Raw genomic sequence first — 25,834 nt, 5'->3', positions numbered from 1 at the left:
AATATGAGACTGTGACCAATCACAACTAAAAATAAATATTTTGAGAATAACAATAACAATGTTATCAATTTAAAACCAATAATAAGTTGTCATTTAAAATTTGTTCTAAAAATGTTATGAATATAGCATTTCTCTCAAATAAAATAAAAAAATATCTATTCAGATACTAAAAATGAAGATATTGTGAAAATATTGTGATATTTTGTTGTATCCTTAGACTTTTTTTTTTTAATATAGTCAAATTGGGTGAGCCAAAATTCATGGTTTTACACACAAAATCTGTATTAATTTTCTCACTATTGGAGCAGTACGTGCCTTGCACGTGCAGCCAACACTAGTCATTTAAAAAATTGTAGATTATGGTGGGTCCATGTGTGAGGTGATAGGCTAGTTTAGAAATGTTGTGTAGAAGAAATTAAAAAAAAAAAAAAAAAAAGTGGCACTATTAAGACAAGGATCATGATATTCTTTCTGTTGCTCAGTGTGTGTATATATATATATATACACACACACACACACCACTAATGATTTTTTATTTTTCCTTTTCTCTATCAACTTTTTCTTCCACATCATCTTTTGCATTTTTTATTTATTTATAAAATTTAAGGTTTTTCATTTACATTATCTTATCAAATAGTTTTGACAGAGAGTAGTGTTCTTTGACATAGTTTATTTGGGCAAATTAATTTTATGGGTTTGTTTAAATATGAGAATTTTTTTACATGTCCGTTTCCAGACACCTTATTTTGTTTTCTACTAAAGATATTTTTGCTAAAAGTGTGCTAATGTATATTTCTATTTTGAAAAAGTGAAGTTTTAATAAACTGTACATAAAAGATAAAATGCAAAAAATTAGCTTATAATATGTTCCCAAACATACAAATATGTGATGTTATAATTTTTTAATAATAATATGTATAGTGTAAACATTGAAAAACAATGAACTTTAAAATAAGTTGTACTTAAATTATTAAACTAGCTAATAATGATTAAACTAACAAACATGACTAAGTAAAACAAAAGGAAGTACTAAATTTGATTTGTTGTTACGCTGAATAATTTGATGTTACAGTTTCTTTAAACATAGCCCAGCCATCGGTAGACTGCAGGTCTAGTTGCTGGTACACAATCACCATGGGCAAATACTAAATTTAACATAATATACCAAATATGAGATGTGAATTAGTGATTCAAGTGATAATTCGGCAGTAATGAAATCTTTTGCTACACCTTGTGTATTTGGTTCCAACTTCACCTCCCTCCTCTTCTACTATCTTACCTAAAAAAAGTTGTTAGCGCAGGACTTTAGCACTGGAAATTTGCTTGATTACTGGGCGTCTGGGCCACACATATACCGTAAGAGCATATAGTATGTGAAAAATATGGGCCTTGTTGGTACACAATCACTATGGCCGAATACTTAATTTAAACATAATATACCAAATTTTTTTATTTGAGATATGAATTTTAGTCCATGTGAAAATCGTTTCGATAGAAATTCAAGTGATAGCTCAGCAGTAACGAAACCTTTTGCTACTTTGTATTTGGTTCCAACTTCACCTCACTCCTCTTCTACTATTTTACCTCCAAAAAAAAAAAAAAACCATTAGCATAGGACTTTAGTACTAGAAATTTGCTCGATCATTGGGCCACACATATACCTTAAAAAGCATATAGTATGTGAAAAAGATGGGCCTTGTGTTATCATAGTCCACGAAATGAAGACAGAGATGCGTCTACACCCCAAAGAGCAGAAGATTTGCCCAACTCCATTTAGGCCTTTGATAGTTGATACAAGGATGGGCCTTTGCAAAATGCTAGAAAGAGATGATATAGCAACCAATAAATAAAATGCAACATACAAAATAATTTCATAACAAATCTTAAGTGACAAACTAATATTACTCAATAAATATATACAACTCAACTCAACTCAATTCATTTTTTTTAAAGCCAATTCAATTAAGATTTACTAATAACTAATAGGGGTAATTTATAAGAAAAAAAATAAAATAAAATGTTGGTGAGTTTTGTGTGTCGATAATTCGATGTTTTAATAGAATAGATGAGATTTGCATTCTAGACATCTTCTTTGAAAACACCAAGAGAGTATCAGGTGAGCTACAAAACTTTTGGCAAATGTTGGTGTTTTATGTGTAAATACAAGTTTGAATAGCCAAGAATCTTGTAGCTCATTACAAAACAAAAAAAGAGTAATACTAGGACCACAACTTTTGACAACTTGCTCACGTGGCAATGGCAAGTTATGAGTGGTAGAGTTGTGAACCCGTTACTTTTACTGCACCACTCACGCTTTTGAATGTGAAGGGACCGATGTTAGAATTATGGTTAAAATGGTTTAAATTAAGTGTTTAGTCAATGTGACTTTTTTAGGTTGTTGGAATTGGAGCAATGTCACATTTTTCACATGGATCTATCACTGATATTACTTTTATTTATGCAAAAAGTCATGAAAACTGTTGAGTGTTTATACTTTTTAAATTAATTTTAGTATCAAAGCGGTTGATTTTGAGTTCAAACCATGTCTCCATTCTACGTCTTGCATTGGGTTTTGCATGGGCTCTTGTGAAATATGTATGCATTTGTGTTTGTATGTTTAGATGTTTGTGCTAAATGTATGTATGTGCGTGGAGTATTATGCGTAATTGCCTAATTGGGTGCATGTATGAAGATTATGAAGCTTGAATTGTATGGGTATGTGAAACTGTAGTTGGGATATTTGGGGGCAAGTAATTGAAGTTTATGGTCTTTTAAGTTTTAAAGGTTTTTTTTTATTAGGCAATGTTGCATGAATTACACCTTGATAAATGTCGTTTTTTTGTTAGTAAGTTACACAGACAGCCAATGCGTTTTGAACCTATGAGCCTATGACTTTACACTATCCATTCTTATGGGATGAGGAAATGTCATTTGAGTCCAAGCTAACTGGCTTCAAGTCTTTAACATGTCGGTTTTGTTTCAAAGATTTATGTATTATTTATTTGAGATGAGTTGTATGTGTATGTTACATTGTTTTCCTTATCATTGCCATTTTTTTTGGGTGGGCTTTCCTTGTGAAACAATCTTTGGCATATAGTAATTCTTCAATTGTGCTTTGTTCACCTGGTAGTACCATCTGGTATTGACTTGCAATGAATATCATTTGTGGATTGGTGGTAATGGAGTTTGCTTAGTGCTACTCTTTGATTTATAAAAAAAATTTGTTTTGTTTTGTTTTGTTTTTTTTTTCCTGGGATATTGCTGTGGCTTATGTCGTAGTAAGTCAAAGACTTAAACTGTGTCCTTCATATTTGCCCCTAAACATTGCTGGTCACCCATTGGACCATGTGCATCTTTTCACTTTAAACCGTGTTTTTCTACAGGGTCATTCCAAATCGGCAGCACCAGCCTGGAGCATACAGACTATATATACGTGGAACTCCTCAAGCGACATGCGCTGTCATTTGCATCTCAGATTCTCAAATCCATGGTCCAAGTTATCACAAGGTTCAATTTTTTTTCTTCTTATTTTGTTGTGCAGAGATGACTTGATGATCTCTTGCTCAGTTTTATGGTCAAAACGTACTGTCACTGGGCTTATTATAATGTTGCAAAATCCAAAAATAATGTTGGCTTCAAAAATTTAACAAAGAAAATTAACGTTTCATGATGCAAGAGTGTTAAATTAGAAAGATTTTTGTGGTCTGTCCTTCTAATGTTGTTACAGATTGCTAGTTTTCCAGTAAGGTGACTTGCCTTATGCAGTAGTGGCAGTTTTCTAATGTCACGTGCTATTAATATTTGTTTTTCATGAAAATCATGCTTCTTATAAAGAGGTCTGTTCTTCTCAATTTTAAGTCATACTCTATTTTGTTTGCAACTCTACTTTAGGTTGACGAATCATTGTTGAAGGGAAATAAAAATGAATATGACGGATCTATGTGGCTCATGAAACCGAGGAGCACGGATCCACAGTGGATGGATGGATACAACACAACATTCATCCTTCCAGGTTTGACTCCAAGGATCCCTAAATGGAATTTGCGTTTTACGATTAAGTCTGATGTGGCTTTTGCTTGATCTCCATGCAAACGTATATAAGGAGAGTTCTTGCGTCACACGTTTAACCATAATCAAAGGACTCCTATATGGAAAAGAACTCTAGAAGGAATGTAAAAGGAAAGAGTTTCAATCCTAGAAGGAATGGATTTCTTGGCTAAGGCACAAATGTCAACCCTACACTACTATAAATACCCCAAAACTCTCATAAATCAAGGTACGCATTATTCACTCAACTCTGGCACTCTAGGGTTGCAAAAAATTTCTAACTTGACCTTCGAAAGGTTTTTGGCCGGCACCACACCGGTGCTTTCTGTGAGGTCTTCTCTTTTCGTTTTGTAGGTATTGTCTCGGTTTGCGAGAGCGTGCAGCTTATTGATGATTTTTCGGCATCATTAGTTGGCGCTGTCTGTGTGGAATAGCGAGAAATCAGCCTTTGCTTTATCCCTGAGACAAAAGTTGCATGGTACTCACTCGATCGATGGCAACAACCAACAATCAGGGTGACGAACCACACAACATGGCCTTGGAGAGGCAAGTCCAAACGCTCGCGGCAGTGGTCGAACGCCTAACCAAGCAAAATCATGATTTGGAGGAGCAGTTGCAGCAAAGGAATGCGCACCTTGGCACATAGGAGGAAGACCAGGAAGGGACAAGTGCTGAAAAGAGGAATCAGGAAGGACCTGAAGGTAGCCACGCTCCGAGCAAACCGGAGAGGCAGGACACTAGCCAGCCATCTTTCTCGGACACTCTCCCTCCTCACATAGCCGCTGAGATGTAGATGATGAGGGAACAGATGGATGTGATGATGAATGCCCTCAAAGGTCGAGTATCCAGCGACCTCAATGACTTGGTCCAATGAACTGATTCACCTTTCACAACACCCGTCAGTTCATGCCCCCTTCCCCTAAAGTTTCTCATGCCTCAGGTGGAGAGTTATGACGGGTCCAAGGACCCCTTAGATCACCTAGAATCTTTCAAGACCATAATGCACCTTCAAGGTGTGCCAGATGAGATCATGTGCAAGGCCTTCCCCATTACGCTGAAGGGACCTGCGAGGATATGGTATAGAAGACTGACGCCCAATTCAATTAGCACTTTTAAGGAGTTAGGCGCTCAATTCGTGTCACACTTTATTGGGGGCCATCGGTACAAGAAGTCCACCGCGTGCCTGATGAGCATTAAGCAAAGGGAGGACGAGACGCTGAGATCGTACATCGCTCGCTTTGACAAGGAAGCTCTCTCAATCGATGAAGCGAACGATAAGATACTTGTAGCAGCGTTCACAAACGGACTGCGGAAGGGTAAGTTCCTATTCTCCCTATATAAGAATGACCCGAAGACAATGTCGGATGTGCTTTACAGGGCAACGAAGTACATGAATACAGAAGATGCACTGTTGGCCTGAGAAGAGAAGCCCAGAAAAAGGGAAAGGCAGGAAGACGCACGATCGGATAGGGGGCGGAAGATGGCTAAAACTAGAGAACGACGGGAGGATCGACACTCCAAACCACCTTTAGGAAGGTTCACGAGCTTCACCCCGCTTACTGCCCTAATCGACCAAGTATTGATGCAGATTAAGGATGAAGGAGCCCTGACATTTCCTGGCAAGCTGAAGGGAGATCCTAATAAGAGACCAAGGGAAAAATACTGCCGTTTTCATCAGGATCATGGCCATGACACAGCAGACTGTTATGACTTGAAGCAACAAATAGAAGCTCTTATTAGACAAGGAAGGCTGCAGAGGTTCGTTAGTAAGGAAAGGACAGATCCACCTCAAGACCTAGCTCCCCGATGGGAAAACGAGCACCTAAGGCCCCCGATAAGAGACATAAGGATGATCATTGGGGGCGCAGTAGCGTTGGGGTCGTCCAAAAAGGCCCGCAAAACATACCTAAGGATGGTTTATAACGTCCAGATGATAGGTGCCGTGCCAAAGATGAGATGGATCGACAACCCAGTCGTCGAGTTTTCAGAAGAGGATGCACAGCGTCTCCACCACTCGCATGATGATGCGATTGTTGTGACTTTACAAGTAGGGGATAACAATATGCACCGGGTCTTGGTTGGCAACGGAAGCTCGGCTGATATCCTTTACTACCCTGTATTCCAACAGATGGGAATCGGAAGAGAGCGACTGGTTCCAACAAACGCACCCCTCGTTGGTTTCGGAGGAACAAGGGTCTACCCCCTTGGCGTTATCACATTGTCCGTGACGGTAGGAGATTACCCCCAACAGAACCAGTGGAAGAGTTATTAGAAGTACCCCTTGACGATTCTAGGCCCGAACGGACCACAAGGATCGGAACCTTGGCCAGCCAATCAGTTCGACATGCACTTGCATTGTTCCTCAAGGAAAACCAAGACGTTTTTGCATGGAGTCACGAGGACATGCCGGGGATTGACCCGTCAATCATGGTCCACAGATTGAATGTATCACCCTCATTCTCTCCCGTCCGACAGAAGAAGCGAGTGTTCGCCCTTGAGTGAGATTGAGCCATAGCCGAGGAAGTACAGAAGTTACGAGAAGCAGACTTCATACGTGAAGTGCACTACCCGGATTGGTTGGTAAACGTCGTAATGGTCAAGAAGGCCAATGAGAAGTGGAGAATGTATGTCGACTTCACAGATCTGAATAGGGCCTGCCCCAAGGACAGTTATCCACTCCCTCAAATTGATACATTGGTAGATTCCACCGCAAGACATGAACTTTTGAGCTTCATAGATGCCTTCTCCGGCTACGACCAGATCAAGTTGGATGAGGCTGATCAATAGAAAACCTCGTTTGTTACGAGTCAAGGGCTTTTTTGCTACAAAGTAATGCCCTTCGGACTTAAGAATGTAGGAGCCACGTATCAGAGATTGATGAACAAGATGTTCGAGCACCAAATTGGGAGAAACGTGCAGGTTTACATAGATGACATGTTGGTGAAAAGCATTCGGGAGTCCGACCACTTGAACGACCTCTAGGAGACTTTCGACACTCTTCGGTCATATAAAATGAAACTGAATCCGAGTAAGTGTGCGTTTGGGGTAACCGCAGGAAAGTTCTTGGGATTTATGGTGTCTCAAAGGGGTATCGAGGTCAATCCAGAAAAGGTGAAGGTGATAATGGAGTTGGCTCCTCCAAAGACGGTAAAGGAAGTACAAAGTTTAAACGACAAGATAGCGGCCTTAAACAGATTCATATCTCGGGCAACAGACAAATGTCTCCCTTTCTTTCGCACGTTGAGAAAATTATTTGAATGGACGGACGAGTGCCAAAAGGCATTTGAAGATTTAAAGGCGTATCTCTCTACTCCACCGTTACTCAGCCCATCCAAGCCAGGGGAAGAATTATTCCTATACCTTGCCATCTCCTTAGCAGCTGTTAGTGCAGCTCTTGTTAGAGAGGAAGATAAGGTATAAAGGCCCGTATACTTTATAAGCCAAGCACTCAAAGGAGCAGAAGAGAGGTACCCACAGATGGAGAAGCTCGCATTTGCATTAGTAACTGCGGCACGCAAACTAAAACCATACTTTCAAGCACATACCATAAATGTCCTAACGGATAAGCCCTTACGAAGATCAATGAGTAGCCCCGAAGCTGCGAGCCGAATGGTGTTGTGGGCGGTCGAGCTAAGTGAGTTTGAAATTTGGTACCAACCACGAGCGGCTGTGAAGGGACAAGTGGTAGCGGATTTCATCATTGAGTTCACCATGAAAGACCAGGGGGCAGAGGAGACTCCTATGTGGAGGATCCACACAGATGGATCTTCCAATAAACATGCAAGAGGGGCCGGAGTGGTACTCCACACCCCGGAGGGAGATAAGATCGAATGCATGATCCGTTTGGACTTCACCGCGACCAATAACGAAGCAGAGTACGAGGCCTTTGTCATGCAGGACTGGACCTTGCAACAGTAGCCGAAGCTAAAAATGTGGTCATGTACTCTAATTCCTAAGTGGTGATCAATTAGGTTAATGGAAGCTACGAGTGCAAGAATGAAAGAATGAAGAGATATCTCGAGGAAGTGAAGGGTCGAACGAGTAACCTTCAAATCAGGTTGGTTCAAATCCCAAAGGAGGAGAACCAAGATGCCGACCGACTTGCAAAAGCAGCTTCCGCAAAACCTATGATCGTCCCCAACCAGGTATTATCCTTCGTTCAAATATCATCTCTATTAGATAGTACTAGCGTACAGGAGGTAAGTAGTGAGCACTGTTGGATGACTCCAATAGCCATATATCTAAAAGACGGCAAACTGCCAAACGACAAAGAGGCCACAAGAAAGTTGAAGGTTAAAGCTGCCCGGTTCGTTTTGATTAAAGACGTCCTATACAAAAGAGGATTCTCCCAACCTTACCTAAGATGTCTCAATCACGAAGAGGCGGACTACGTTATGAGGGAGGTCTATGAAGGAGTTTGCGGCAACCATTTTGGATCTAGGTCTTTAGTGCACAAGCTACTTCGTGCAGGATACTATTGACCAACAATGCAGAAGGATGTTGACACATATGTCAGAGCCTGCGACAAGTGCCAACGATTTGGCAATTTCATAAGGCAACCAACAGAAGAGCTTACCCCTATGACGGCCCCATGGCCATTTGCATAATGGGGATTAGACATTATGGGCTCGTTCCCAATAGCGGTAAGGCAACTGAAGTTCTTAGTAGTTGGCATTGACTACTTTACTAAATGGGTGGAAGCGGAAGCTTTGGCCACTATCACGGAGAAGAATATCCGAAGTTTTGTATGGAGGAATATTATTTGCAGGTATGGTATTCCGAGGGTGCTAGTTTCAGACAACGGAAAGCAATTCGACAACGACACATTTAGAGATTTTTGTTCCCAGCTGGAGATCAAGAACCACTACTCGTCACTCGCCTACCCGCAGGCCAATGGACAGGTTGAAGTCACGAACCGGTCCTTGCTCAAGATTATCAAGACCCGGCTAGAGGGGTCACAGGGCATATGGCTGGATGAATTACCAAGTGTTTTATGGGCATACAGGACAATGACAAGAACACCAACAGGGGAAACACTGTTCCGATTGGCGTATGGTAGTGAGGCCGTCATACTGGCAGAAGTGGGGCTAATAAGCTACGGGTTGGGAACTACGACGAGAACAAAAATGACGAAGCCATGCGTATGCAGCTCAATCTTGTGGACGACAGCGAAACAGAGACTAGCGCAATACCAGGACCAGATGGCGAAGCATTACAACTCTAAGGTCAGGAACAAGGACTTCCAAATTGGAGATCTTATCTTAAGAAGAGTACTCGATGCTACAAAAGATGCCTCCCAGGGGAAGCTAGGACCTAACTGGGAAAGACCATACAGGATCGTTTCATGGCATAGGAAGGGAACGTACTACCTAGAGACACTAGACGGGAAAAGACTAAGTCATCCATGGAACACAGAGCACCTGAAGAAGTACTACCAGTAGACGAAGAACGAAGACGACCGTAATATCACCCTCCTCATTTCTAGTTTATCTTTTCCAGTAGATAGTTGTAGTTTTTATTTCCTACAAGTACTTTTAGAGCCTAAAAGGCGATTTTCTTATTTTTTATGAACAATATTCTACCTATCCATTATAATAAGAGGAGTTTATTCAGAGCATATGGAATGTATTTTTCTCAAGACCATATAGTGGACAGATCATCCCAAGTAGGATGAAATCTATTAAGTCCACATACTGGACGAATCATCCCTAGGAGGATGAAGATTTATCAAAGTCTACATACTGGATGGATCATCCCAAGAAGGATGAAAATTTACAAATCCATATAATGGATGGATCATCCCAAGTAGGATGAAAATATATCAAGTCCACATAGTGGACGGATCATCCCAGGAGGGATGAAAATCTACAAAGTCCATAAAGTGGACTGGTCATCCTATAAAGGACAAAATTTATTGTCCACATACTGGACGGATCATCCCAAGTAGGATGAAAATATATCAAGTCCACATAGTGGACAGATCATCCCAGGAGGGGTGAAAATCTAGTCCATAAAGTGGACGGGTCGTCCTATAAAGGACAGAATTTATTGTCCACACAGTGGACGGATCGTCCCATAAAGGATGAATTTAGTCCACACAGCGGACGGATCGTCCAATGAAGGATGAATCTATCAAGTCCATAAAGTGGACGGATCATCCTATAAGGATGAAATTCATTTGTCCACAAAATGGATGGGTCGTCCCATGAAGGACAAAGTTTATTTAAGTCCACAAAATGGACGGATCATCCTATAAAGGATGAAATTTGTGTCCTCAAAATGGACGGATCATCCTATAAAGAATGAAATTTATTAAATCCACGAAGTGGACAGGCTGTCCAATGAAAAGCAAAATTTATGAAGTCCATAAGGTGGACGGGTCCTCCTACGAAGGATGAAACTTATTCAAATTGACAAGTTGTCCAATAAGGGATAAAATTTTTCATCCATCCCCGCACAGGACGGGTCAATTTTGGCAAGCATGTCTTGTTCAACATAATAAACTACGAATAGCACGATTAAAGATCATAAAAGCTTAAAAAAGAAATGCTTCAAAAAATCTGATCAAAAGTACAATGTTAAAAACATAAGACGACGGACTGAAATGTGTTCGATAAATTGTTTTCCCATACATTTTAAACATAAATAAATAAAGTTACATATTACTCTTGGGCTACGACGGTATCCTCTTGGTCATCAGGGCCTTTGGGTGAGGGTTGACGAACATCATCAACAACGGATACCTTCTCGTCAACCTTCCGGGCCTCACCACCATTTTGTTCTCCACCAAAGAGCTCATCGATATCTTCTATATCAATGGGACGAGCTAGAGTCTGACCTTTTGGATCAATGGAGATATGTGCAAGATTCAAATCAGGATACGAGGCCTTCACCTGATGGAGACAATCATTGAACCCGCCACCAAAAGAGGAACCTAGTTCGGCTAGGAGGGTGTCGGAATCTCAATATTCCTTGATAGCATCTACCTTTGCCTGACAGATATTGTCTTTGTTAGCTTTTACTATCTCCCTCAGTAACTCCACCTCTTTTTCCAATTTCTCATGAGCCTGCTCGGACAGTTTTAGCTTCTCTTCGTGACGAACCTTCCAAAGTTTGAGCTCATCAAGTTCCTCCATCGTCGCCTTTGACTTTGCACGGATGCATTCTAGCGTCTTTTCTTGAGCAAGGCAACGGTCCATTAACCCTTTAGCCATTAAGACCGTCTACACCCAAAAAAAAAACAATGAGTAAGTAAATTAATAATATGACAGAGCAGGTAAACGACGGGTACTAACTTGAGTAAGGCTATACAGAGCCGTCTACCCTATTGTTTCTGTCACATGATTACCCAAATCCTCATAATCCTCCTTTGTGATGATGGAGGTCACCTGAGTAAGAGCGTACTGTGGATCTTCTCGGAGCAAGATGGGAGGTTTCTCCTTGACAGGATCAGGATTGGTCATTAAACCATTACCCTTGCCCAACTTAGGGGGCAACTTCGACCCACTGGATCCTTGAACGGCGGCCAACCCCGTCACCACCTTCTGCCTTTTTGAGTGACGATCAACCTTCTCTGACGGCCTCTTTATGGATGGATGGAACGAACTCGTCTTGGAAGGTGCGTTACCCTCTTATTTCTTCTTGACGGCGGCTTGCTGCTTGATGAGTGCCCTTCTCCTAGCGGCATCCATTTCTACAAGAAAGGTGACAGATAATAACTAGAGGTACAAATTATGGTAATAAAAAATAAAAACGGATGGCACATAAATAACTTACGACGGCGGATTTGATTATCGTATTGACAGGCAGCGTTGGAGGGTTCAGGATCGTCACAGTACCAATGTAGAGTATCCAACATGACCAACTTAACTTACATTCTCTCCGAGAACTTGGTGGTCTGGAAGATTCTCTCTAAGAAACCAAATTGTTCAGTTGTAACAGGTGGACGGTCCCTAGCTGCAAAGTGAGCGGTTAGAATAAACTCCAATGCTTGATAAAAACTTGTAAGTAGGACGGGCTCATATCGGACGGAGGCATTATCCCCCAGGTCTTATCTACTGGCATGTATTCATGGTCGTCAGGAAGACACATCCAATCGTCCCCCTGAAGGAAGAAATATCAACCTTTCCAGTTGCGATTGGAGTCTGGGGTCTCGGACACTAGCCTAAGCACCGGACTCCTCGGCACAAAGCTATACATGCCCTTCTACTTGGTAGTCTCAGATGGATGGTAACAATGGAAGAACTCTTCCACTGTTAATCATCTCGTCCTGTTAGACATCATACCATACAAGACCTCAACACTTAGAAAAACCCTCTAGGCATTTGGTGAGATTTGACTGACGGCCAAACCTAGGTACTGAAGGAGGTGATGGTGCAAAGCACTTAATGGGAATCATAGACTCGCTTTGAGCATCTGCTCATACACACCAACGTCTTCAAGACCCTTGTAATAGCACTTCTCAGACTTAAAAGGTAGACAGATGGGGATGTTATCAGGAATCTGATACTTCTGCCTAAGCGTATTAAAGTGTGATTGCTAGATGCCGAAGATAAAATCGTTCATCGTCCACAAAGGAAGCATGACAAATTCCCTGAAACCATCAGGGCCTATGACGGACTGGATCAGTGGATCTATACCGTCTAAGTCATCATTCGAGTCATACTCTGACCCATCCTCATCCTGCCCTTCATCTTCCACATTGGAAGGAGAGCTGGTTGATGGTTCCCTCTCGCTAGAGGTATCCTGGTCTGCTTGACCTGACGAGAACGCCTCTTTGTAGCTTGCTCTCTCATGGACAAAAGACTGACCGCTTGACGCTTCACTAGACATCTGACACCTATAGATGATGGGTAAAGGAAACCTAAGACTCTAGTTCTATACTAATGACGGACCAACATACAAAATAAAGAACAGAAATTAATGAAGCAAAGAAGGTACTCACAGCTGGATAGTACAAAAAATCAACAGACGAACTGAAAGGACGATTAATCGCAACTTACTGACGCGATGGATCACACAAAGTGGACAGTTGCGCTCTGATCAGCCTAGATTTTTCCAAAACATAAAAATGAAAGGGATGGACAGTATATATAGAGGGAACGACGTGGAAGACGAAGGAATGTATCGATTCCAACAAGCCACCAATAGAGTATCGCCACGTGTCCCTGATGCATTTATGACTCTGTTCCAACCTGTCAATCAGAACACGCCTATCAAGGGTCAAACTAACCGTCATTCCATGAGCCCATAGAGAATAGTTGACGGTTTCATGGAATGAGGGGGCAATTGAAGGGAAATAAAAATGAATATGATGGATCTATGTGGCTGATGGGTTATAGCTGGCGAAACCGAGGAGCACGGATCCACAGTGGACGGACGAATACGACATAGCATTCATCCTTCTAGGTTTGACTCCAAGGATCCCTAAATGGAATTTGCGTTTTACGATTAAGTTTGATGTGGCTTTTGCTTGATCTCCATGCAAATGTATATAAGAAGAGTTCTTGCGTCACACGTTTAACCCTAATCAACGGACTCCTATAAGGAAAAGAACTCTAAAAGGAATGTAAAAGGGAAGAGTTTCAATCCTAGAAGGAATAGACTTCTTGGCCAAGGCACGGATGTCAACACTACACTACTATAAATATCCCAAAACCCTCACAAATCAAGGTATGCATTATTCACTCAACTCTGGCACTCTAGGGTTGCGAAAAAGTTCTAACTTGACCTTTGGAGGGTTTTCGGCCGGCACCACACCGGTGCTCTCTATGAAGTCTTCTCTTTTCGTTTTGTAGGTATTGTCTTAGTTTTCGAGAGCGTGCAGCTCATTGGTGATTTTTCGGCATCATCAATTGTGTTTTTCAAAATTCTATTTTGGGTTAATACTTATTGGTGTTGTATTTTTGAGTTCCTCATCACAAGTAGTCTCTCTCCCTCTTATCACTTTGGTTTGATTTTTGTTTGAGTTAGGACTTAGTTATTTTGGAAGTGATAATTGAATTTGAATAAGAAATTAAAAAAAAAAAATTCAAAACTTAAAACTTAAAACTTTAGTTGTAAAGAAAAATATTTGCAAAGAAAAAAGAAATAGGAAACATATCAAATCGGTTCTATTTTGTCCATCTGGTCTACTTCGGTCCATTCTGTCCACTTCGGTCCATTTGGTCTTATTTAGTCCATTTCAGCTCACTTCGGTCCATTTGGTCCAATTCGGTGTATTTACTTAAGAATGAAAAAAGACAAGTTTTGATTGAGAGTACTATCAATTATTTGAATAATATCAATTGTAATTATAGGATAAGTTTTTGTTATCATAATAATTTTTTTAAGAAAATGAGAATTTGAATAATAACTTTAAAATTTAAAAATTTTAGTTGTACTAAAAGAAATTAGAAAAAAATAATGCATAATAACAATATTTAGAAGAACATGGACCATTTCAAAAAAGAATAATAATATCAATAAAAAACATAAAAAGTTATATATTTGTAAAAAATAGAGTGATGAAAATTATTTTTTGAAAATTTTAATTTTTAGGAAGAACAAATTATATACAATAAAATTTAGAAAATAGATTATACATATTTAGTATAAGTTTGTTATGAGTTTTGATACCATAATAATCTCCTTTAATAGTGTGAATAATTTATTTGAAACTTAAAAGGTTTAGTTGTAGAAAAAAAGAAGAAGAAGAAGCATACTATAACATAAATTCGAAGAATATAGACCGCCTTATACGAGAATAATACCAATCAAACACATCCAAAATAATAGAATGATATATTAGTAGAGATAGAAAGATGAAAAATAATTTTAGAAATTGTTTAACTTTTAGGGAGAGCTAAAATTATCTTCAACAAATTATACATTATATTATAATTACAAAATGATTATCTATTCCCACTTATTGCAAGGGTATGTGACTAGTTTAGGATAAATTGCTAACAATAGCCAATAGGATTCAACTATGTTCTATCAATTTTACCAAAAAAAAAAAAAAAACACTTTGTTCTATCAAATTTTATTTAGCTAGCTAGGATCAACCCAATTTGTTAAAAATGGGATTTTCCAAGCTTGCTAATTTACCATCTCACATATGAAGACAAATTTCACTTGCAACAAGTTGAATCCTAGATTTCACATATTGAAATAAGAAAAAATATAGTTAGATTATAATGCACCAATTATTGAACTAGAATAGCGATGAAAGATAGAACTATTAATAGATTCCACATCTTTCACATATATTAGCATGCAATGAAACACATGATATGAGATGACAACTATAAAAGTTAATAGTGGCAGTAAATAATTTAGCAAATATGCAAAGGTGGAAGTGTTGCAATACCTACATATTGCACCTAATGCAATTACTATCAATGGTTGAGATTGATAGTTGCAAAAAACAACTTTCAATCTCAACCATTTATTAAAAAAGTTAAGATAAAAGTTAACAAAAGTAAAAAGTAAAAGTTTAAAAAGTAAAATGTAAAAAAAATTTGTGAGAAAAGAAGATGAATTGCATCCGATGCAATATCCTAGGTATTGCCGCAGATCCTAATCCGTTCTTTTAACAAATTTTTATTACAGGCTGAGAATGATCCAATTTATGAGCCCCATGCTCTCTGGTACTCTCCAGAGAGCATGTGCAATCAGCAACGACATTGCCTATAGTAAGACTAAACAATTGGTTTTGCATATGGCTTGATGTGTAAAGAAATTCTTACGTTCATTTTATACTTGGCATAAAAAAAAAAAAAAAAAACCTAACTGTATCCTTTTCGAAATCCCTAAACACAAAATTAAGGCCTTTTTTCCCAATTCAAATACCATAATTCCATTCAACCAAAATTATATGCACAGCAACAGTTATACAGTTACAGGTAAACGATCCAACTCCTCATTTCTCAACCAACAACAGAAATTTCAATTACAAATACAAAAATAAAGAGATCGAAATCAAGATCAAAATGTACCGAAGGTCAACAATCACCGTCGATCTCCACCATCACGACGTTCCTTCTCAATTTCTTGCCTATGTTTCTCGGCGAGCTTATCGAGAGCCGATTCCACAGCATCTTGACCACCAAGAAGCAACCGGGTCACGATTTCCGGGTCGGTCTCGAACCGAGCAGCTTCGAACTCCTTCCGGGCGTTCTCTCTCAGTATGTCTTGCCACAGGAAGCCCCGCGAATCGGTCCACGTGAAGAACCGGGAAGCCCTAAGGATGTCCCTGTAGAGACTCAGTGCCTCGCGCCGAGTGCTGGTGAGTCGGCGACGATTTAGCAGCTCGGCCTCATCGTCGTCAAGAGTAGGTTTTTGTTCCTTCGCCAGGTGACGGTCCAAGAGCTCTTCAAGGGTGTCAGGTCCGTTGTGCAAGAGCCGGCGGATACAAACGACGTCGCAGCGAGCTATGAGGTTGTTCAAAGGAATCATCGACATGCTTCGCCATTTTTGCAGCTTCGTAATGGCTATCATTCTCACTCTCTCTCTCTCTCTCCGATTGCGTTTGAGCGATAGTATCAGACACAGCTCACACAAGTAAACAAGACTAAACAGACCGTGAGAGAGAAGAAGAAGAAGAAGAAGGAGAAGAAAAAGGGTGTCAGTCCATTTTTAGCTCTCTCTGTGAGAGAGAAGAAGAAGAGCTTTTATTAGAGAAGGCCAAGGCTTAGATTGGTGTGCTGTGTGAATGTTATGGGCAGTACTTCAGGTGTGTGAGACCTTATTATTATTTTTATAGGAAATTCATATCTATGTCTTAATATCTATATTTAGTTTGGTTTACAGTTTGGCAATTGTCTTTGTTGTTGTAATTGTAAAATGTGTTGTGTTTGGTGTCTGGAGGAATGAGACACAGACAGTGCTTTCTTTAATTGAAGAACCTAAGACATAGCAACCTAAATTTTGTTTGCCTTTTTTATTTTGTAGTTAATAAAACTCAACTGGTTTGGGGTCCAAAATAAATTTGGCTATCACACTGAAAGAAACATGAATATACAATACCACTAACTTCACCCACGTTTTCTCTCTTTGCCTGTTTTTAGTTTACTTATGATACATTCGTGATTCATAAGTTTGTGATGGAAGGACCTTCAATTATTGCCCAAAGAACGTGCACCTGCCTCATCTGCAAAGGATGAGAATGAAGTTTCACTTGTTTTGAGGGGTCCAAATCATTTTGTAGCTCCATCCCTGCTGTTGAGTAGATGAAAATATTATGTTGCATACTTGTTTGACATAAATATGTTGCCAATTTGAGAAGTCCATATGACAGAGGAACTGGTTAAGGGACTATTTTTTTGCAATAATTTAGTGAATTATAAATATATTACTTGTTCCCTGCTTTGTTTTCTGTACACTTGTTGGATGTGTCTGATACAGATCTGACAAAAATATATCCGTAGTAGTACAGTTGGAAAACACAATTTTGGTTCTATTCTATGTTTTGTGTATCAACTTTCTAATTGCTTTTGTTTTTTTGGAGGGGAGATTTTGAAACAGGAGGCTACTCCTACCAAGAGACTGCTCAATGATCTTTTGAATATGCATGATGGGTTGATGATGAAGGCTGGCTGAAGGAATGCAAAAAACACATGGTTGACACTTTCCAGTAGAGGATCTATTTAGCATTCTTGTTCCAGCAGGAAAAGAAATTAACAAGGTATGCTTCAAATATACACTTTATATGTTTTACGGCTTTAGTTGAACTACATGATAGCCACAACTAGCATGTTTCTTGTAGAACTCCAGGATCTTTTGTAACAACCCCTCCTCCCCCTTTTATCTTGAATATCTAGATTTTAGGCTTTAGTCCCAACTCTATGATTTTAGGTTTTAGTGTCGACTCTATGGTGCCTTTTCTTTTAGTCTCTGATATCTTCTGCAAATCAAGTTCACAGGACTAGTTGGTTTGCACTTGGGCTCCCTATTGATTTGTTTTTAAAAGATGCTATAGATAAATCACAGGAGGCGGCAACTAGTGCGTTTGAAATTTTTACTGGTAGGAGTCAATCCTTGTATATCAGTGCTTCAGTCTTGATTTGCCTGGAGTGGATGATACTTTAGTTCTTCTAGCAGTATTATTGAACCAGAGTAATTGTTGCAGGTTTAGTAAAGGTTCTGCAGGCTATTAATGGTACCACATGGCACAATATATCTTTAGGTTTATGGGTTGCAGCTCTACGGCTAGAGCAAGGAGCAGAATTGATTCAATATTTTTATTGGAAATAAAATTATTAAGGGAAGAGACCGGGAAAAAAATAAAAAACTAATTAAAGTCTCTTCTTCTTTTCTTTTTTTGGGCGCTTGGGGGTTGGGGTTATACTCTCCACATGGCTTGTACATATGTTGCATAAATTTGAAAAGAGAGAAAAAAAAAAAAAAAATCCAACTTCAAGCCATTGTAATATCTTAATTAAACTTGGCCAGGCATTGGAAAAGTTATTGGTTTTGAAATTAATTTTTTTTTATAGTTTAGTAAGCTGTTCATGTACCATATATTGTATAACTAATACTTGAAATATGAATGGAGAATGAGCAAGAAACCTGATTACTTATTAAGCAAAGGAAAATGTTGAGAACTGATAACATTGGCTATTTGGAAAGAACTTTTGTACAACAGAAGTTAAGCTTTGATTTTTAGGACACTTCTTCAGTGGTAATTAGGAATTAGGGGTGGCAAAATTTGACACGACCCGCGAACCCGACACGACACGACACGACACGAAATTAGCAGGTTATGGGTTGAGACTTAATGGGTTCGTGTCATATTCGGGTTGACATGTCTAACCCGTTTAATAAATGGGTTGGGTTAGTGTTGAACACATAGAACCCGTTTGACCCGTCTGACCCGTTTAATTAAATGATATTTTACCAATATACCCTTCAAACTCTTGGTATATAAACTTATTAGTTGTTGTGATTTATTCTCTTTGACATATTGTGATTGATTATTTGTGATATTGGGATATGTTTTAATTTTGAATGATTATTTGTGATGCAGTTACTCGTTAGTTCTGAATTTTATATTAAAAATATTTATTTGTTTGTTTTTTCATTAATTATTATTTTTCATTTTGATAAAAGCTGATAAACAGGTCGACACGACTGACCCGTTTAATAAATGGGTCGTGTTAGGGTTGAGGAATCTTGACCCGTTTAATAAACATGTTGGGTTAGTGTTGACCTATGTAGTCGAATACTCATGACTTGACACGACACGAACCCGACACGCGAACACGAATTGCCACCCCTATTAGGAATGATGGACACTTGAAAATGAGTTTGCAAACCTTTGTTGATTCTTTAATGGGAAGTGCCTTTGTTAACCTTCTAGAAGGTGCAGAGTTGTCAACAAATTGTGTTGTTCCCATCGATTTTTTTTAAACTACTAAGTGAATCTTTTCATAATTCTTTCACCATAATGGTTCATATTCCATGGTGCCTAAAACAAAATTTATATCTAAAATGCTAAACTACTATAATTTCACAAAGACACGTATCTGCTGGAACTCTTGTCTGAAAATTCAGCTTTTACCAATTGTGAGACCCATTTTTACTTTATTCTGAAGGTAGAATCAGAGACTAGAATGCAGGTTGTTCTCATTAAGAATCATTCTTTAGATTCCCCTGTGGTTCTATATAACTTCTTTTTCTAGATATTTGCTTAGATCTGTTTTCATCTTACTTCGTTTTAAGAGAGGGATTTATGTGAGGGTCCTGTTATCTATGCCTTGCCTAGATACATGATTTAAAAACCGGACTGGATTGGCCGGTTCAACTGGTTGAATTAGAAACTGAATCTAGAATTGGTCCAGTTAAAACCAAAAAAAGGGGCAAAAAACCATTCAAAATCGAAGAGAAAAAAATCTGTCAAGAACCAGGTTAAAAATTATAAAAATATGCACCAATTATCTATAAAACTTTATTGACAACACAAGTTGAAAATTATAAAGTTGAAAGTCCAAAAAATATTTAAGAGTGAAAATTTTAAAAGAATTTTAGGAAAAAAGAGAAGCAAAATTTGAAACTAATTTTTTGTGAAAATGTCAAAATTAAAACTATTTGTTGGAAGTATGAATTGAAAACACTAAAAATTTTGAGAATGCTTGCAATTGGCATATCATACAACCATGTTAGTCAAGAACTGAATAACTGGTTTTAATTGTTTCTAGTCTCCTCTCTCTATATATATATACCCAGAAAAAAAAAATCATTTTGACTTTATTTATTTTCAAAATACAGTCCGTCCTTCCATGATCAAGTTTTTAAATTAGGTATATTTTCTTGAGTGTTACCTTAGGACTTAGGTTTTTATGTTAAACTCAACAACTCAAAAAAAAAAAAAGAAATTTAACTCAATTTTAAAAATATCACCATATTCAGATATATATATATATATATAACTTCTATATGATTTCTGTTTCTAAATATTTGCTTTGATCTGCTTTCAACTTAATTTTAGGAGAGGGATCTATGTGAGGGTCCTGTCACTTATGCTTCGTCTAGATACATGTTTTAAAAACTAGACCGGACGGGTTGGTCAACTGGTTGAATTAGAAACCAGATCTAGGACTGGTCTGGTCAAAACCGGCAAAAAACTAGTCAAAATTGAAAAACAAAAAAAAATCAGTTAAGAACCGGATCTCTTTTTCAGTTCTTTGATCGGTCCAATTTTTAAAATCATATGCTGTTGATAATGTTATTATGGTAGAAGAATGTGAACTTATTGATGAAAGTGACACAGTCCTACCAATCAAAGGATGGTAAAAATAGGTTCCGTGAAAGTGTGGCAAGAAGTAATAGATGTAAAGTTGATACATGTTAATGGGCCTAATTTTTATTGGGTTCGGTTAATGTGTATCCTTAGGGCGCACATTAAGCCATCCATTTATGGTAAAATTTTTTCGGGAATTAAAAAAGCTTTCAATACTTTTTTAATTTCCGAGAAATTTTTTTTTCCAAAAATGAATAATTATTGTGTGCCCTTAGGGCACACATTAACAAAATCCATTTTTATTTATAAAAGAATGTTGGCGAAAATGCACTTTTAGTCCCTACATTTTGGGTCAATTCCTATTTTGGTCCCAAAATTGATTTCTTTGCTAATGTCATCCCTAAAAAGAGAAAATCGTTTTTAAAATGGTCCTTTCCGTCAGGCTAGAAACGGAGAAATCTTACGTGGCTAACGGAATGCCCTATTTGCTGCCGTGGCGCTGACGTGGCTATTAAAATATTATTAAAAAAGATTATTTGTCAAATTTTAAATGTCATGTCAGCATTTTAATTTTTTTAAATAAAGCCACGTCAGAAATTTTATATAAAAAAGAAATTAAATTAAAAAAAAAAACCTTAAATCTAATTTAATTAAAAAAACAACTTGTTTCTCAAAAAAAAAAAAAAAACTAGGTGTTCTTCCCCATCAAACCCAGGAAGAACTCAAACCCACATTCCCAAAAAAGAAACCCACTTGAATTACAGAAAGCCAAACTGAAAGGAGTATAACCCAGAAACAGCTCCCTAAAGCTAAATCACAATGACCACAAATCAAGTAAATCTGATTAGAAGTGGCCAAAAAAAAAAAAATTAAACAGCAATTCCCATCGTGACCAGCGATTTGGGTTAGTTGGGGCCAATCTTTTTTTTTTTTTTTTTTTTTTTTTTTTTTTTTTTTTTTTTTTTCTCACGATTTCTCGGAAACCAAACGATGGGGAGAGCTTGAACGCCGCAATCTAACCATCGGCGAGACCAAACCTCAGTCGCGCCGATCGATCAGCGGTCGCTTGACTCAACCACCCAACAAGGACTGCAGAAGTTGTCGCCATTGAGGAGTTTCTTCAGGTCGTCGGAGATGTACCATTGGGTTGGAGTCCATTGCCACTGCTACTGTTAGGATTGGTGAAGGCAAAAGTGAATGGGTTTCATTTTGGGTTAGAGATGGGTTGTGGCTACTATTAGTGATGGGTTTTGTTTTGAATTTCAATTCACAGATCTGGACGTGATTTTCTGGATTGTTTGTGGAGTTTTCAAGGAGGATGTTGTGTTTGGTTACCCAAAAAGTGGAAGAAAGAAAAGGAAAAAAAATGAATTACAGATTTTTTTTTTTTTTTAGGATAAACTTTAGAGAAACAAGTTATTTTTTTAATTAAATTAGATTTAAGGTTTTTCTTTAAATTTAATTTCTTTTTTATATAAAATTTCTGACGTGGCTTTATTTAAAAAAATTAAAATGCTGACATAGCATTTAAAATATGCCAAATAATCTTTTTTAATAATATTTTAATAGCCACATCAGCGCCACGTCAGCAAATAGGGCATTCCGTTAGCCACGTAAGATTTCTCCGTTTCTAGCCTGACGGAAAGGACCATTTTAAAAACGATTTTCTTTTTTTAGGGATGACATTAGCAAAGAAATCAATTTTGGGACCAAAATAGAAATTGACCCAAAATGTAAGGACCAAAAGTGCATTTTCGCCAAGAATGTTTCTTGAAGACCCATCTTTGCATTTGTATAATTGCAAATCCACCCAATTGTTGATTTTTGCATTCTTTCTTGGAGTTTCCTGTAGAATTAAGTCTTTTTAAACAAAAAGATTAGGTTGATCATGCTGAGTTGGGTCGCTTCTGTTGGACCTGAAAAAATGATGTCTCTTTCTTATTTTGTGTTCATCTTAGATTCTTTTTTTGGGTAATTTTTTTTGCTCTTTTAAATCAGCTCAAAGGACTTATATTCTATTTTCCTTGCTTTTTACTGTCTATCTTCCATGCAAATTTGGTTAGACTTTAGAGCTCCTCCCTTATATTCCTGATGGGTCTGGATATTTGTCTTTGTGGTATTCTTTTGAGGCTTCTTATGTTTTGGTTCCTTTTTTTTTTTCCTTTCAGCTGGAAACATTCATTGTTGAGACTAATGGACACATTGGTATATTATTGGCCACGTCGAGGATGAATATGAACCTATATTAGATACTTACAATAATGAAGGGTAATTAATGTGATGATGTATTGATGGATATTATGAAATTTTGTAAAATTCATTGTTATTGGGAATTTGAAGTCCCTTACTCCTTAGAGATATCAATTCCAAATTTCCAATTTCTTTTTAGGGTTTTTGTGGATGTCTTATAAATAAGACAAGTTATACACCTCACTTTAGTCATTTAAAATGTTGTAAATGAATATTGTTGATACGAGTATTAAAAGAGAGTAACATGAAAACCTTGGGCACAATACATTTGGTTTGAGGAAAAATATAATTATGTTAATACAAACCTATGGATATGAATAATACTTGCAGGGTTTGTGAACGAATATTGTTGATACAATTATTAAAAGTTCAAAATTACCTTGGATCAATATATTTGGTTTGATATGAAATGTGCTTATGTTAATACAAACATACGGTAATGAATAATACTTTGTAAATGAATATTATTGATATAAGTATTAAAAGTTCAAAATTAGATTATTTTATTTTATTTTGAACACAAGTCGAACTTGAATTCATCACAAATTTGAATTACATAAACAAGTTTTGATCCAAAACCAACTTTAATTTTTTGAATCCATTGTTAAAGAACAAAAAATGAAAAGAAAAAATAAAGGTGTCTCCTTGCTTTAAGAGTTTTAAAAGAGACTTTTTTACTGATTTCATTTATTCCAATATGAATATCTTTTTGTCTAATTGTTTCATCCTTGGGATCCGTTATAACTTGATCGAAGAGTTTTAAAAGAAAGATGATCAAAGTCGCTATATTTCTAAAAATAAAAATAAAAAGAACTCTAAAATAAATAAATATTATTATTTGGATAAAAAATAGAATAAAAAATAATTCATAATTCATAATTCATAATCAAATTATTCGAATTCTTGTATTTGTTGAAGATCTCGAAGACCCATATCATAGGAAGGAACAACTCGATGATCCGCAACAAAGAGAAGAAGAATGAAATGTAAGAGAACCAATAATAAGAAATAAAAAAAAAGCCTTAAAAATATAATCGTTTGCCTCATGAGTCATGATGTTTGCAATAATGCAATAATGTATACCGTAATTTGTAGCAAAATTTAGATTGAAAATATATGGCTTCAAAGAAAAGGAAATGCAAACATATATCTTCAAAAGAATATATATTTTACAGATTTGGAAGAAAAAAAATCTGATACAACCTTGATATTCAAAAGAGAAGCAAAAGTTGATACTAGAATGCTAATATTACACTCCTTTTTGCTTTATCTATTTTCCTAAACGATATAAAATATGAGCTTATGATTATTCTTTACCATCAACTTGAGACTTTAACGCACTTTTTAAGTTTAAGCAAAATTCATACTCAAGTTTTTTATTTGACAACAAGAGGCTATTAGTAGAGCTAATAATTTAAAATTTTTCAATGATGTAATCAAGTGAACCGTGAGTGGAGAAGATACTACCTACCCCCTCCCTCAAAAAAATTTCCAAAGAAACGCAAAGCTAACCATTAATATCCTATTATAAGAAAGAAACTTGCAGAACATACCACCTCTCCTGATTGCAAAGTGCCTCTATAAACCCGGCCAAATCCTCCTCTGCCAAGCAAATTCTCTTCACTGAATGAATTTGTTGCCTCTTCCATTTCCCTGAGTGTGAAAACTGATCCATGGTGCCTTTTTATGTGTTGGGGGGGTTTGATCTTCTAGTTGCCAAAACTCCACAGGTTTATAAACCCCTGAAAAGTTGAAGACATGAATGTTATGTAATTATATTGTGGAGAAGCAGAAACAGTAAGAGAAGAAGTGAAGAACATACAAGGGTCTGTGTGATCTTGGGACTTGCTTCTCCGGCGCTTGTTCCACGCTGAAACCAATCCGAAAGGCATAATGGCTACCTACTCTTTCTTGAATATGATATAATTCTGTTTAAGGATTAAAATGACCGATTATATCTCTTAATGAAACACACAATTGGATGGAGAAACTAATTAGTGCCATGACACCGTTGGGGTGTCACATTTACACTAGACAAAAGGAAGAAGCAGAAAATCAATGCAGCCTAATTGGAAGTGAGTTCACAAGTCTTGCTCAAACCAAAAAAAAAGGTGAAAATTATGAGCAAAAAATGAGATTGGAAGGTATGAGAAATTGAGAATACTCTCAAGAGTACGTGTAGAGCAAGTGAAGTTAGATAAAAAGAATACTCAAACAACACAATGTTCCAACAACTTGGATTGTGGGAGAGAGAGCTAGAGATGTACTTGAAGGTAAAGAAAACAAAGCATAAGAAAGAAAGGAAGAAGTAGGTATTGCTTGCTTACCTTTGGATGAGAAGTGGTGGGGAAGTTTTGTTTGATAAGGAAATAGAAGCTGCAACCTCTACTTCCAATCTTTACTTCTTGATTATTTTGGTGAAAAGAAAATGGTGGCTGTTGTGAGGCCGTTTTCATTTGTTTCCATAGCCAACCCTTCATTTTCTCTATGATAAACAATTGGAAAAAAAAGTTTATTTTTATTATCAACTATTTACAATTTACACATAGATCTGTGGGACCTAAGATTCCAATCTTCTAGTTTGAAGTCACCAAAAAGCATAAAATATTGGTGGTTAATAAAAGAGCTCTTAAAAGTTCACACCAACTGCATTCAACAAAACATATAGCATGTTTTTGTTTTTTTGGGCTTCCGTAGAAAGGAGGATATTGGACTTGTCTGGTTCCTTATAACATTAATGTGGGTGATCAAAAAGCTTCCTTTAATGGTTAATGGTCTTCTTAGGATCATTAATGGTCAATTAGTAACGAGGTTAGC

The 25,834-nt window shown here is 37.4% G+C and overlaps 3 protein-coding genes and 1 long non-coding RNA gene across 4 annotated transcripts; 2 read left to right on the top strand and 2 right to left on the bottom strand.

Moving 5' to 3' along the window:
• Positions 1 to 5,047: 5,047 nt before the first annotated feature.
• On the top strand, positions 5,048 to 5,467 carry LOC142629101 (uncharacterized). Its single transcript, XM_075803089.1, has one exon. It carries the CDS (start codon positions 5,048 to 5,050, stop codon positions 5,465 to 5,467), a length of 420 nt encoding a protein of 139 aa, XP_075659204.1.
• Positions 5,468 to 5,527: 60 nt separating this feature from the next.
• LOC142629100 (uncharacterized) lies at positions 5,528 to 6,319 on the top strand. Its single transcript, XM_075803088.1, has one exon. The coding sequence runs from the start codon at positions 5,528 to 5,530 to the stop codon at positions 6,317 to 6,319; it is 792 nt and encodes a 263-aa protein (XP_075659203.1).
• A 9,557-nt stretch (positions 6,320 to 15,876) lies between these two features.
• Positions 15,877 to 16,564, bottom strand: LOC142629723 (uncharacterized). Its single transcript, XM_075803763.1, has one exon. It carries the CDS (start codon positions 16,525 to 16,527, stop codon positions 16,039 to 16,041), a length of 489 nt encoding a protein of 162 aa, XP_075659878.1. The 5' UTR covers positions 16,528 to 16,564; the 3' UTR covers positions 15,877 to 16,038.
• Positions 16,565 to 24,138: 7,574 nt separating this feature from the next.
• Positions 24,139 to 25,286, bottom strand: LOC142629800 (uncharacterized). The gene is made up of 2 exons (XR_012843123.1): positions 24,840 to 25,286; positions 24,139 to 24,759 (listed from the first exon to the last, which is right to left on the bottom strand). It is a non-coding gene; the product is annotated as an uncharacterized LOC142629800 (long non-coding RNA).
• Positions 25,287 to 25,834: the final 548 nt, after the last annotated feature.

Source organism: Castanea sativa, chromosome 3 (genome assembly GCF_040712315.1).
Source record: "Castanea sativa cultivar Marrone di Chiusa Pesio chromosome 3, ASM4071231v1".
Taxonomy (NCBI): Eukaryota; Viridiplantae; Streptophyta; class Magnoliopsida; order Fagales; family Fagaceae; genus Castanea; species Castanea sativa.
The sequence above is the reverse complement of the archived record's forward strand: the minus strand, read 5'-3'. Positions and strand labels throughout refer to the sequence as shown.